Source organism: Leucopleurus acutus, assembly GCF_964270905.1.
Source record: "Leucopleurus acutus genome assembly, chromosome: 19".
Lineage (NCBI taxonomy): Eukaryota > Metazoa > Chordata > Mammalia > Artiodactyla > Delphinidae > Leucopleurus > Leucopleurus acutus.
The window spans coordinates 11,252,134-11,264,783 of NC_139161.1; the positions used below are offsets into that span (position 1 = coordinate 11,252,134).

Here is a 12,650-nt window from a genome sequence, read left to right on the forward strand (position 1 = left end):
CTTTGGGCAAAGGAAAATAATACCTGGAGGAAACATGCATGTACACCATATGGTGAAAAGCACCAGGAAAGAATGCTCCACTGTTAAATGTATGGGGTTTATTTTCCTTGTTATTTAAATCTCTTTAAAAGATAATTGACTGTTTAAACAAAAAGTAATAACAGTGTACTATGGAGTCTATAGCATATGTAAAAGCAAAATGTATGCTAACAGTAACAAAAAGGTTGGGAAGAGAGAAATTGAGGAAATACTATTGTTAGTTTCTCTTCACTTCATTGAAGTGATATAATATCACCTGAAGGTGAACTGTGATAAAATGTAGTCTGTAAACCTTAAAGTTATCACTAAAAATTTTTTTTACTATAGCCAATTAGCTAACAAAGGAGGTAACATGAAATCATAAGTATATACAAGCAACACAAAAGAAAGAAGAAAAGGAGGGAAAGGGAACAAAGAATAGATGAGATAAACACCACAAACATAAGGCAATAGGTTTAAGCATAACCATATCAATAATCACAATGTAGATAGTCTAAATACCCAATTAAAAAGCAGAGAGTGTCAGATTGGATTTAAAAGAAAAACAAGAACAAATTATATGAGCCTAAAAGAAATGCACTTTCAGTGTGAAGACACAAATAGATTAAAAGTAAAAACATATCATGCTACCACTAAGCAAAAGAAGGCAGCAATGCCCCCGTTAATATATCAAAGTAGGTTTCAGGGCAGAGAATATTACCAGAGACACAGAAGTGTTTCCTGACACTAAAGGAGTCTACCCATCGTGAGAATAGAACAGTCTAAATGTTTATTCACCTAATAACAGTATTTCAAAACACATAAAATGAAAACTGGTGGAACTGCAAGGGGAAATAGGTAATCCATAATTACACCTGGAGAATCCAGCACTCTCTTCTCAGTAAATGACAGAACGAGTAGACGGGGAACCAGGGAGGTTCTCTCAGACACTTGAACAACACCATCCACCTGCTGGACAAAACTCCACACAACTGTAAACCACATGTTCTTTCCAAATGCCAGGGACGTACACCAAGATGGACCTCATCCTGCGTCGTAGAACAAACCATGACACATTTAAAAGAACTGGAATCTTACATAGCATATTCTACAACCACAGTGGAATCAAATGCAAAATCAAAAGAGGTAATAGGGCAAAAAAAAAAAATTTTTTTTTTAAAAAGAGGTAAGGGCTTCCCTGGTGGCGCAGTGGTTGAGAGTCCGCCTGCCGATGCAGGGGATACGGGTTCGTGCCCCGGTCCGGGAAGATCCCACATGCCGCAGAACGGCTGGGCCCGTGAGCCATGGCCACTGAGCCTGCACTCCGCAACAGGAGAGGCCACAACAGTGAGAGGCCCACGTACCGCAAAAAAAAGAAAAAAAAGGTAATAGGAAAATCAACAACACTTGGAAACTAAACTGCATACTTTTAAATAAATGATTAAAATATTTTAATTATAAAAGTTTAATAAATATAAATATATTGTATAAAATAAAACAATATTAAAGTATAAATGTTATATAAATAAATGTATAAGCAGCATAAATATGTAAAATCATATTTATAATTATAAGTATGTATAAAATAAGTGGGACTGCATCAAACTAAAATCTTCTGCATAACAAAGAAAACAGTCAACAAAATGAAAAAACAACCTTCAGAATGGAAGAAAATATTTACAAACATCTATCTGATATGGGGTTAATATCCAAAATATACTACTATAAGGAACTCTTGCAATTCAAAAAGAAAAAACCTGATTAAAAAATGGTCAAAGGATCTGAATAGACATTTTTCCAAAGAAGACATACAGCTGGCCAAAGGGCACATGAAAAAGTGCTCAACATCACTAATCATCAGGGAAATGAAAATCAAAACCACAATGAGGTATCACCTCATACCTGTCAGAATGACTGTTGTCAAAAAGACAAGAGATAACAAGTTCTGGCAAGGGTGTGGAGAAAATAAGGGTGTGGAACGCTTGTGCACTTTTGGTATGAATGTAAATTGGTGCTGCCACTATGGAAAATAACATGGAAGTTCTCAAAAATTTAAAAATGGAACTACCATACAATCCAGCAATCTCACTAATGGGTGTATATCCAAAGGAAATGAAGTCGGTAGTATCTCAAAGAGATACCTGCACACCCAAGTTAGTTGTAGCATTATTCACAATAGCCAAGATGTGGAAACAACCTAAGTGTCCATCATCAGATGAATGAATAAAGAAAATGTCACACACAAACACACACACAGTGGAATATTATTTAGCCATAAAAAGGAGGGGGAGATCCTGCCATTCATGACAACATGGTTGAGCCTGGAGGACATTGTGCTAAGTGAAATAAGCCAGACAAGAGAAAGACAAATGTATGATCTCATTCATTTGTGGAATCTTAAAAAAGTCAACTCGTAGAAACAGAGTAGAATGGTTTTTGTCAGGGGCTGGGGAGTGGGGGAAATGAGAAGATATTTGTCAAAGAGGACAAACTTCCAGCTATAAGATAAATAAGTTCTGGGGATCTAATGTACAGCATGGTGACTAGTTAACAATACTGTATTGTATACTTGAAAGTTGGTAAGAGAGTAGATTTTAAGTGCTCTTCTCACTCTAAGAAAAAAGAAGGTAACTATGTGAGGTGATGGATGTATTAACTCTATTGTGATAATCATTTCACAATACATACTTTAACCATGACATTTTACACCTTAAATATATACATTTTTGTTAATTATACCTCAGTAAATCTGGGAGAATATTTATGTATATTTTATAACGTAATTGATATTTATATACTTTAGTATAATTTGTATATAATTATAAATATTTATAATCAATATAAACATTTATATTAATATGTAAAATAATGAAATAAAACTTTTTAAAATAATTTTTTTCAAAAAGGAGGTCTCAAGGGAAGTAAAGAGTACCTTAAACTGAATAAAAATGAATATACAACATATCAAAACCTGTGGGACACAGCTGAGCAGTGCTGAGAGGGAAACTTCTAGAACTAAATGCATACAATAGAAAAGAAGAACGACAACATTTAGGCAAAAACACAAGGTACAAAGTGATACATAGCCAGGAAAAATATGGGTTATCTTCACTAATCATATTAATTACATAAAGATCAAATATCTACCTTTCTTGGTCCTGTGCAGATATGACTTTAGACAGATCTAATCTTTCTTCTGATATTTTTCACATACTCTTTTAGGCAGACACAGGGAATAATACACAATTCTGTGTCATAAAAATTATTCCAGAATCTTTCAAGGGAAGAACTTCTCGTGAACATAATTTTTAAATGATAAATATGGAAGATTATAATTACTTATAGTCCTGTAAAGGTAATAAAGAAAGGTTTCAGGGACTTCCCTGGTGGCATAGTGGTTAAGACTCCACACTCCCAATGCAGGGGGCCTGGGTTCGATCCCCGGTCAGGGAACTAGTTCCCGCAAGCATGCTGCAACTAAGGAGCCCATGTGCCACAACTAAGGAGCCTGCCTGCTGCAACTAAGACCCGGTACAACCAAATAAATAAATAAATGTTAATTCCCCTATTAAAAAAGAAGAAGAAGAAAGGTTTCAAATCACTGACTTCAGCTTCAACCTGAAGATGTTAGTAAAAGAAAAGCAGATTAAACCCAAAGTAGGTAGGAGAAAGGAAATAATAAAGATCACAGTGGAGATCAATGCAAAAGAGAACAGAAAAGCAGTAGAGAAAATCCACTCAACCAAAGGCTGGTTCTTTGAGCAGATCAATAACTGCTCAGACTGATAAGGAAACAGAAGACACAAAACCCCAAATCAGGAATGAGAGAAGTGGCATCACTGAAGGTTCTGGAGACACTGAAGGGATAGTGAGGGAATTTATAGACAACTTGATGCCCAAGCTTTTGATAACTTTGATGAAATTAATTCTTTGAATGACACAAGCTGCTCACTTAAGAAGATATATAATCTGAATAGCACTGTATCAATTTTTAAAATTGTATTTGTGGTTAAAAACTTTCCTGCAAAGAAAGCTCCAGGGCTTCTCTGGTGGCGCAGTGGTTGAGAGTCCGCCTGCCGATGCAGGGGACATGAGTTCGTGCCCCGGTCCGGGAAGATCCCACATGCCACGGAGTGGCTAGGCCCCTGAGCCATGGCCACTGAGCCTGCGTGTCCGGAGCCTGTGCTCCGCAACAGGAGAGGCCACAACAGTGAGAGGAAACGCGTACCGCAAAAAAAAAAAAAAAAAAAAAAGAAAGCTCCAGGTCCAGATGGCTTCACTGGTGAATTCTGCCCAAATGTTAATGAAGAAATATACGGATGGCAAACAAGCATCTTCCCATATCATCCTATGATACTTGCTTTGCCCTGATACCAAAAACCAGACAAGAAAACTACAGACCAGTGTCCTTGGTGAAGATAGATGCAAAAATTGTAAACCAAAATTTAGCAAATCAAATTCAACAATATATAAAAAGGATAGTACATCATGACCTTGAAGGACTTATTTCAGGAATGTAAAGTTTTTAAAGATTGAAAAACCAATGTAATTTATCATATTAGCAGAAGAAAACCCATATTATTATCTCAATAGACAGAAAGAAAGCATTTGACAAAAACTAAAATCTATTCCTGATTTTAAAAAAAACACCTCTCAGAAAACCAATAAGGGAACTTCATCAGCATGAAGAATAGCATCTACAAAAAATGCTACAGCCAACATCACACCTAGTGGTAAAAGTCTGAACACTAAGATCAGGAGCAAAACCAGGGCATCTGCCCTCATCACTTCTCTTCCAAGTTTTGCTGGAAGTTCTAGGTAGTTCAATGAGGCAAGAAAAAAAACATCCAGTTTGGAGAGAAAGATGTATAACTGTCTTTATTTTCAAACAGCACAATTCTCTGTGTAGAAAATCTGACTGAATCTACAAACAAACAAATACTAGAACTAATAAGTGACCTTAGTAACATTGCAAATTATAAGATCAATACCCCAAAATGAGTCTTATTTATATACACTATTAACAAATTTATACAAACTGTTAAGAACATTTACAATGGTATCAAAAATATGAAATACTTAGGGATAAATTCTGGCAAAGATATGCAAGACATACACTGAAAACTACAAACTATTGGTAAGAGAAATTAGAGAAAATCTAATAAATGGAGAGATATTCAATTATCATGGGTCCTGATCTTAAAATCCATATGGAAAAGCAAAGGACCTAGAATAGCCAAAACAACTTAAAAAAAAAATTTAAAGGACAACTACTACCTGATTTCAAGACTTATCATAAATCTACAGCAATTAAGACTGTAGAAGTGGCATCAAAATGTGCAAAATATCAATGGAACAGAATAGAAAGTCAAGAAATAGACTCACACATATACAGACGACTAATTTTTGAAGTTACAAAGACAGTTCAACTCAGTGGAGTTAGAGATAGTCTTTTCAACATGTGGTGCTGGGGCCATTGGACATCCATCTGCAAAAGTGAACCGCAGTCTACACCATGTACCATGACAAAAATTAATTCAAAATGGGAAAATATTTGTGAATCATTAATTTGATTAAAAACTTGAAATGAGAATATGTAAAGCACTCTTAAAATTCTATATGAAAAGAAACATGCAAACCAAAAAAATGGGCAAAAGCTTTGAACATACACTTCATTAAAGAAGTATGATGGCAGATAAGCACATGAAAAGGTGCTGAACATCATTCATCACCAGAGAAATACAAAGTTAAAACCGTAGTCAAATACCACCACATACCTATCAGAATGTCTGAAATGAAAAAGACTGATAGTATCAAGTGTTGGCTGGGATTTGGAGGAACTGAAACTCTCATAAATTGTGTTTGGAATGCAAATGGCACAACCACCCTGGGAGGTTTCTTCACAGTTTTTTATAAAGATTAACATACATACTCAACCATCGAATCCAGTCATCTTACTCATAGATAGTCACCCAAGAGAAATGAAAGCATATGTCCAGACAAAAACTTCTACATGAATGTTTATAGCAGATTTATTTGTAACAGCCAAAAACTGGACATAGCCTGAATGTCCATCAACAGGTGGATGAATAAGCAAATGGTGATTTACCCATACAATGGAATACTACTCAGCAATAAAAAAGGGTAAACTAATCCCCAAATAATTATGCTGTGTAAAAGGATACATGTTGTATTATTCCATTTAAACAAAATTCTAGAAAATGCAAACTATAGCCACAGAAAGCAGATTAGTGGAATAGGAGGAAGGATTCCAAAGGGCATAAGGAAACTTTTCAGGAGATAGCTTAATTACCTTGATTGTAGGCATGGCTTCACAGGTGTAAACATACATCCAATATTGTCAAATTATAGAGTTTGTGTGCAGGTTTTTGTATATCACTTATACCTGAATAGAGCTGTTAAAAAATTCAAATTGTAAAATAGTCCACAAAAAAACTGTAATTGTCCTATCTAGATTTTCAATTCAAGAAAGACCAAAAAATGTGGGGAAAATTGTTCCAGATTAAGACTAATGTTGCATGACAACTAAGGGCAGGTTCTGACTGGATCCTGGATCAAAAACCAAAGGCTATAAAGGACATTATTTGAACAATTGGGAGAAATTTGAATAAGGACTGAATATCAGATAATAATATTGTATCAACGTTAAATTTCTTGAGTGTGATCATGGTTTTGTGGTTATGTAAGATAATGTCCTTTTTCTTAAGAAAATTTCCAGGCAAAATGTCATGCTATCTGCAGCTTTCAAAAAGTGCAGAAAAATACAGGGGAAAGGAAAGGGAGAAGCAAATGCAGCAGAATATTTTTTATTAACTGTCCTTCAGGTTGTGTGATGGAATCAGCCATCAAAAGCAACATTACACGTAGATGAGAGAGTCCAGAGAATGTGGCAAAATCTACCCTACTCTGGGAGGATGGTGGTGGTTGTCTTTTAATAAATACCTTAAGTTGTTTGTTATCATTTGTTTCTCTGCTAATTAACAAGATTAAGAGAGGGGAGGGACTTCCCTGGTGGCTCAGTTGTTAAGAATCCACCTGCCAATGCAGGGGACACGGGTTCGAGCCCTGGTCCAGGAAGATCCCACGTGCTGCCGAGCAACTAAGCCCTTGCACCACAACTACTGAGCCTGCGCTCTAGAGCCCACGAGCCACAACTACTGAGCCTGCATGCCGCAACTACTGAAGCCCGCGCCCTAGAGCCCGTGCTCCACAACGAGGGAAGCCACCACAGTGAGAAGCCCACGCACCGCAATGAAGAGTAGCTCCCCCTCGCTGCAACCAGAGAAAGCCCGCGAGCAGCAACGAAGACCCAACGCAGACAAAAATAAAATAAATAAATACATTTATAAAAAAAAGAGAGGGGAGACAGTTAGAGATTTCTATAAGCTAGGTTCCAGTTAATAGAGGTTTTTTCGTAGACACAGCTAATATGTAATTCAGGCAGACCTTCCCTAGTTACAGCTGATAAAGTTTTATTTATAGTGCCACCAGGGGATTCCAAGGGCACAGTGTCACTGAATTTGGAAAAACATTGTGTGTCGGTATAGAGGAAGTACATCCAGATGTGGGGACACAAAGAGCTTCACTGTGTGTGCCAGCTATCCCAGTCCCAAGAAGGAACACGTTGTGTGAGTGAAAAGCAGATCAGAGATTAGTGGAGTTTAATTTCTGTAGCTCCCCGCCCCCCGTCCTCCCCACATCTGTGCTAGTTCTCCTTCTCAGTCTCAAAACTTCTGCTGTTTTCTCTGCATAGTGATTTTATCCCAGCTCACTGACTCTGACGTTCACAGCCTCTCTTCCTGCACCTGTATCCCCCCTTTCCCCCCCACCCCGCTGCCAGCTCACAGTTGAAAAAGTGAGCAGGGTTAACTTCCTCTCCCATCCAAATATGATTCACATCACCCAAATTGGAGTGTGATCAGGTGGGCCAGAGAATCTGCCATCCAGAACCTGCTTTCTTTTTTTTTAATTAATTAGTTTATTTATTTATTTTGGGCTGTGTTGGGTCTTTGTTGCTGCACGCAGACTTTCTCTAGTTGCGGCGAGCGGGGGTTACTTTCGTTGTGGTGCGCAGGCTTCTCATCGCGGTGGCTTCTCTTGTTGCAGAGCACGGGCTCTAGGCGCGTGAGCTTCAGTAGTTGTGGCACGTGGGCTCAGTAGTTGTGGCTCGCGGGCTCTAGAGCACAGGCTCAATAGTTGCAGCGCACAGGCTTAGTTGCTCCGCGGCACGTGGGATCTTCCCAGACCAGGGCTGGAACCCATGTACCCTGCACTGGCAAGCGGATTCTTAACCACTGCGCCACCAGGGAAGCCCCTGGAACCTGCTTTCTTAATGGTCCGATCACGGAAGGCAGGGCAGCCCATGGGGCTGGTCCTATGACAAGCCGGGGCAAACATACCTCCTGTGCTGGGAGTTTGTGTCCTGAATGCCTTGTTCTAAACAGTTTTCATTTTAATAAGATATTTTTTTAATCATAATTTTATATTTACAGAAAACATAAGACAATAGTAAATAGAGTTCCCGTATGTCCCACATGCAGTTTCCCCTGTTGTCAATACCTTACATTAACATGGTACAGCTTGGTAAGAAAGTGGCGGCCTCCTATAGGGCCCATGCCAATGAGCAGTTGCCAGAGCTGCCACTGCCAGTATCCCTGTCTCCATAGTGAGCCATAGCTGCCCCCTGCCTCCCAGGGGACCCTCCAACACTAGCAGGAAGGAAGGAAGGGATCATCTACGATCCCCTACCATGGATTCTCTGGGACAACAAAAATGTCCCTTATTTGTAAAGAAGCCTTGGAATTTCCAGGAGAAGATGGAAAGCATGGATCAGAGAAGGATGAGCAACTCTCCCAAGTTCACTCTGCTGACTGGTGATCAGATCTGGGTAAGAATTCCCATCTTCATTCAAAACTCAGAGCCCTTCTATATACCATACCACAGCGGGGCATATGCAGTCCATTCATCGATGAAATTCCCATTTTTTGATTATTCACCTTTGATTATTCCACTGTAACTTCCTTTCTAATGACTAACAGTTTAAAAGGAGGACCAAAAGTCTACTTTTCACTGAAATTCTGTATTTTTAGATAAGCCCGAGGACTTGGGATTCAGTGTGAAAAAGAAATAAAAGAAGCTGTTCCATTAAAAAAACAACAACAGGGCTTCCCTGGTGGCGCGGTGGTTGAGAGTCCACCTGCCGATGCAGGGGACACGGGTTCGTGCCCCGGTCCGGGAAGATCCCACATGCCGCGGAGCGGCTGGGCCGTGAGCCATGGCCGCTGAGCCTGCACGTCCGGAGCCTGTGCTCCACAACGGGAGAGGCCACAACAGTGAGAGGCCCACGTACCGCAAAAACAAAAACAACAACAACAGCAAAACATGGTACATTTTTTACAACTAAGGAGTCGACACTGATACATTGTCATTAACTAAAGTCTACACTATTCAGCTTTCCTCAGTTTTAACCTCATGCCCTCCTGTTGCTCCAGGACCTCTCTCGGACCCCACATGGCAGTCATCACATCTCCTCCGCCTGCTCTTGACCGGACGGTCTCTCAGACTTTCCTGATTTGAATGACCCCAACGGTTTAGAGGAGGCCTGGGCAGGGATGTGCAGACTGTCCCTCTGCTGGTTTGTCTGATGTTTTTCTCATTGTTAGTCTGGGCTTGTGGGTTTGGGGGAGGGAGACCACAGAGGGAAAGTGCCCTTCTCATCACATCCCATCAGGCATCAGGGTCCATGCTCTCAACATGACTCCTCACTGTGGCTGGGCTCTTGGTCACCTGGTTGAGGTGTCCCTTGGTCACCTGGCTGAGGTGTGTCTGTCAGGTGACACTGCTGGGAAGTTCCTCTTTCTCCCCTTTCCATCCTGTTCTCTTTGGGGTGCCATCACTGTGATGCACTGAGTTTTTTGTTTGTTTTTTTTTTTGCATGACCTGCTTTATGTCTGTTGTTGACCACTGTTCCTTTATTCACCTTCATGATCTGTTTAAAAACTGAATCATTTTTTAATAAATTTATTTATTTGTTTTTATTTGCTTTTGGCTGCATTGGGTCTTCGTTGCTGTGCGTGGGCTTTCTCTCTTTTCAGCAAGCAGGGGCTACTCTTCCTTGTGGTGTTCAGGCTTCTCATTGTGGTGGCTTCTCTCGTTGCGGAGCACGGGCTCTAGGCACACAGGCTTCAGTAGTTGTGGCACATGAGCTCAGTAGTTGTGGCTCGCAGGCTCTAGGGCGCAGGCTCAATAGTTGTGGCACATGGGTTTAGTTGCTCCATGGCATGTGGGATCTTCCCAGACCAGGGCTGGAACCCGCATCCCTAGCACTGGCACGCAGATTCTTAACCACTGCGCCACCAGAGAAGTCCCATGAATCTCATTCTTTTAATTTCTTTTATTTATTATTCATTGAGTCTGATTTTATAAGGCTTAGTATTGGAATTGTTTTGTTTTGCATTTCTGGGACTTTCTAATATTCCTTCTCTCAATTTGCCCCCTATTGAGCCAACTGTCCAGCTGTCCCATCTTGCAAGTACCTGCAAATGGACAAAGGGACTGATTCGCTATCACCACGAACTGTCTTGTCAGTCACACAGTGTTGAGTGGCAGCCAGGCCTGGCTTCCTGTGAAACTCCCACCCAAAGTCTGCCTTGCTGTGGGCACTTCCCACCTCCTCATTTTAATGTAAATAACTTAATTGCATTGGTGGTCCATTTAATTTCTAAACTATAGGTTTTAGAACACAAAACAAAATCACAGCGTTGGAGAACACAGTTTGCAGAGACCCATGTTTACCCAGAAGCTGTAGTCAGCAAGGCTGTGCTGTGTGAGTGAGTCCGGGTGTTGTTTTTATTTTTTGGTAAAATAGAACTGTTGTGCAGAATGGCCTCTTCTTAGCCGTCATTCTGGTTAAATGAGGTGGCTGCTTTTCAGAAGTGCTGGGAGTGGGTTTTACTCTGGAGAGAGGTTCAGATCCACCCTCCTGGGGTCCCTGGAAAACTGTGGGCTAGCAAAGCAGAGACCTCACCCCTGCCACGTCCAGACAGGTCTGCCTGTCCCAACACTGGTTTAGCCTCCAGGACCACCCACCAGGGAGGAGGCCAGGCCCTGCTAGACGTGCACATTGATGATGATGACAGGCCAGGTTGCGGCTGGGTATGTATGTGTCTGTCTGGCTGGCTGGCAGGAGGGATGGAGGGAGGCAGTTGTTCAAATGCCTGTACTTGCCAAGAGTGAAGTGAAAAGCTGAAGGAGGATGCAGGAGGCTTTCACCTGCCCTCCCCACGCAGGCCACTCGGCCCCACACAGGCAGATTGGACTGGGTGCTGCCAGGGAGGTGACAGATCACACTTTCGCAGGATGAATGGGTGCAGTGACTCAGGCTGCAGGGGACTTCCCGGTGCATCAGTCCGTCACCGAGGGCAATCCAGAGGCTGAAGGGCCGTGTGATTAATTGTCAGGCTGTGCTGACTCACTAGCTCTGCAGTGCTGATTCCATTTGGGGTTGGGAGAGGTGGGCAGGGGCTACTCAGCCAGAGACCGTAGCCCACACGACCAGGTCTCGGAAGTTTTATAGAAGGGCAACCACAGTTTGGATGTGTGGAGAATAAATAAGAAACTAGTAAAGAGATTACATATAGCAGTGGAAGAGATTTTTTTTAAAAACCCCATCTAATTTAATATTTATTTTCATTTTGTATCCAGATGTCACATTTTCTACATTAAGATATGATCATACTGACTCCGCCACCCCTTACAGGGACAGGGGATGGACGAAAGCTTCTCAATCTATACCTTTCTGTAGCATTTTGATTTTGAGCCTTGAAATACATTTACAAATTTTGTTCTGTTTTGGCTGCACCAAGCAGCTTGTGGTATCTTAGTTCCCCGACCAGGGATTGAACCCGGGCCCACGACAGTGAAAGCACCAAGTCCTAACCTCTGGGTCACCAGGGAAGTCCCTACATTTACAAATTTTAGAACACATACAGAAAAGTAGATGGAAGGCATAAAAGCATTCATGTATCCCAGTGATTTTCCCACTGATATCAGTTATTTCAGCATTCACGGTGTCTATTCATTCTGAAGTTTACCTTCAACACAAGAGCATCTGACGAGAATATTTAAAGTAATAAACCATTTGTTGGAAAATGAAAACCTGTACATATTTAACTATCTTGCTACACTTGGCAAGTGGGAAGGCCGTTGTGCCGAGGCTTTGAAGCGTGCAGAGGGACGTGCGTCTTTAACTGCCTGTGACTGTGCTTTTGGGTTTGTGAAGGACAGTGAGCTCTTGTGAGCAGTGAGCAGAATCCCTGCTCTGGGATTATTTTCTCAGGCGCTACTAGTTTTATGGCCACGTGCCATTGTTAAAACTCTGGATGTATAAACAGTCCAACGTAGTCCTACATCTGTCTCCAGACGATTCTAATGTTCTGGTAGCAGTGGGTCAAGGTGCACTCCGGTGTCACTGTCTCTTGTGTGAACCCGGCTTACCTCTCCGGCATCCTTTCCTCATCCCGAGGAGTGAACTCTGCGACCCGAGGACAGGAAACAGGACCCTCCCTCTGTGTGATTTTCTCCATATTCACATCAGAACATGAGTGGCTGCG

General features: G+C 41.2%; 1 protein-coding gene across 5 annotated transcripts in view; it reads left to right on the forward strand.

Moving 5' to 3' along the window:
- Positions 1–12,650, forward strand: part of RPTOR (regulatory associated protein of MTOR complex 1) — a 346,540-nt gene that overhangs the window by 276,809 nt on the left and 57,081 nt on the right. The window contains exon 14 of one of the 5 annotated variants that reach the window (XM_082861744.1): positions 8,849–8,926. The exons of the other annotated variants lie outside the window; for them this stretch is intronic. Coding sequence (XP_082717870.1) covers positions 8,849–8,926 — 78 coding nt within the window. The remainder of the gene's footprint in view (positions 1–8,848; positions 8,927–12,650) is intronic. 5 annotated transcript variants of the gene reach the window in all.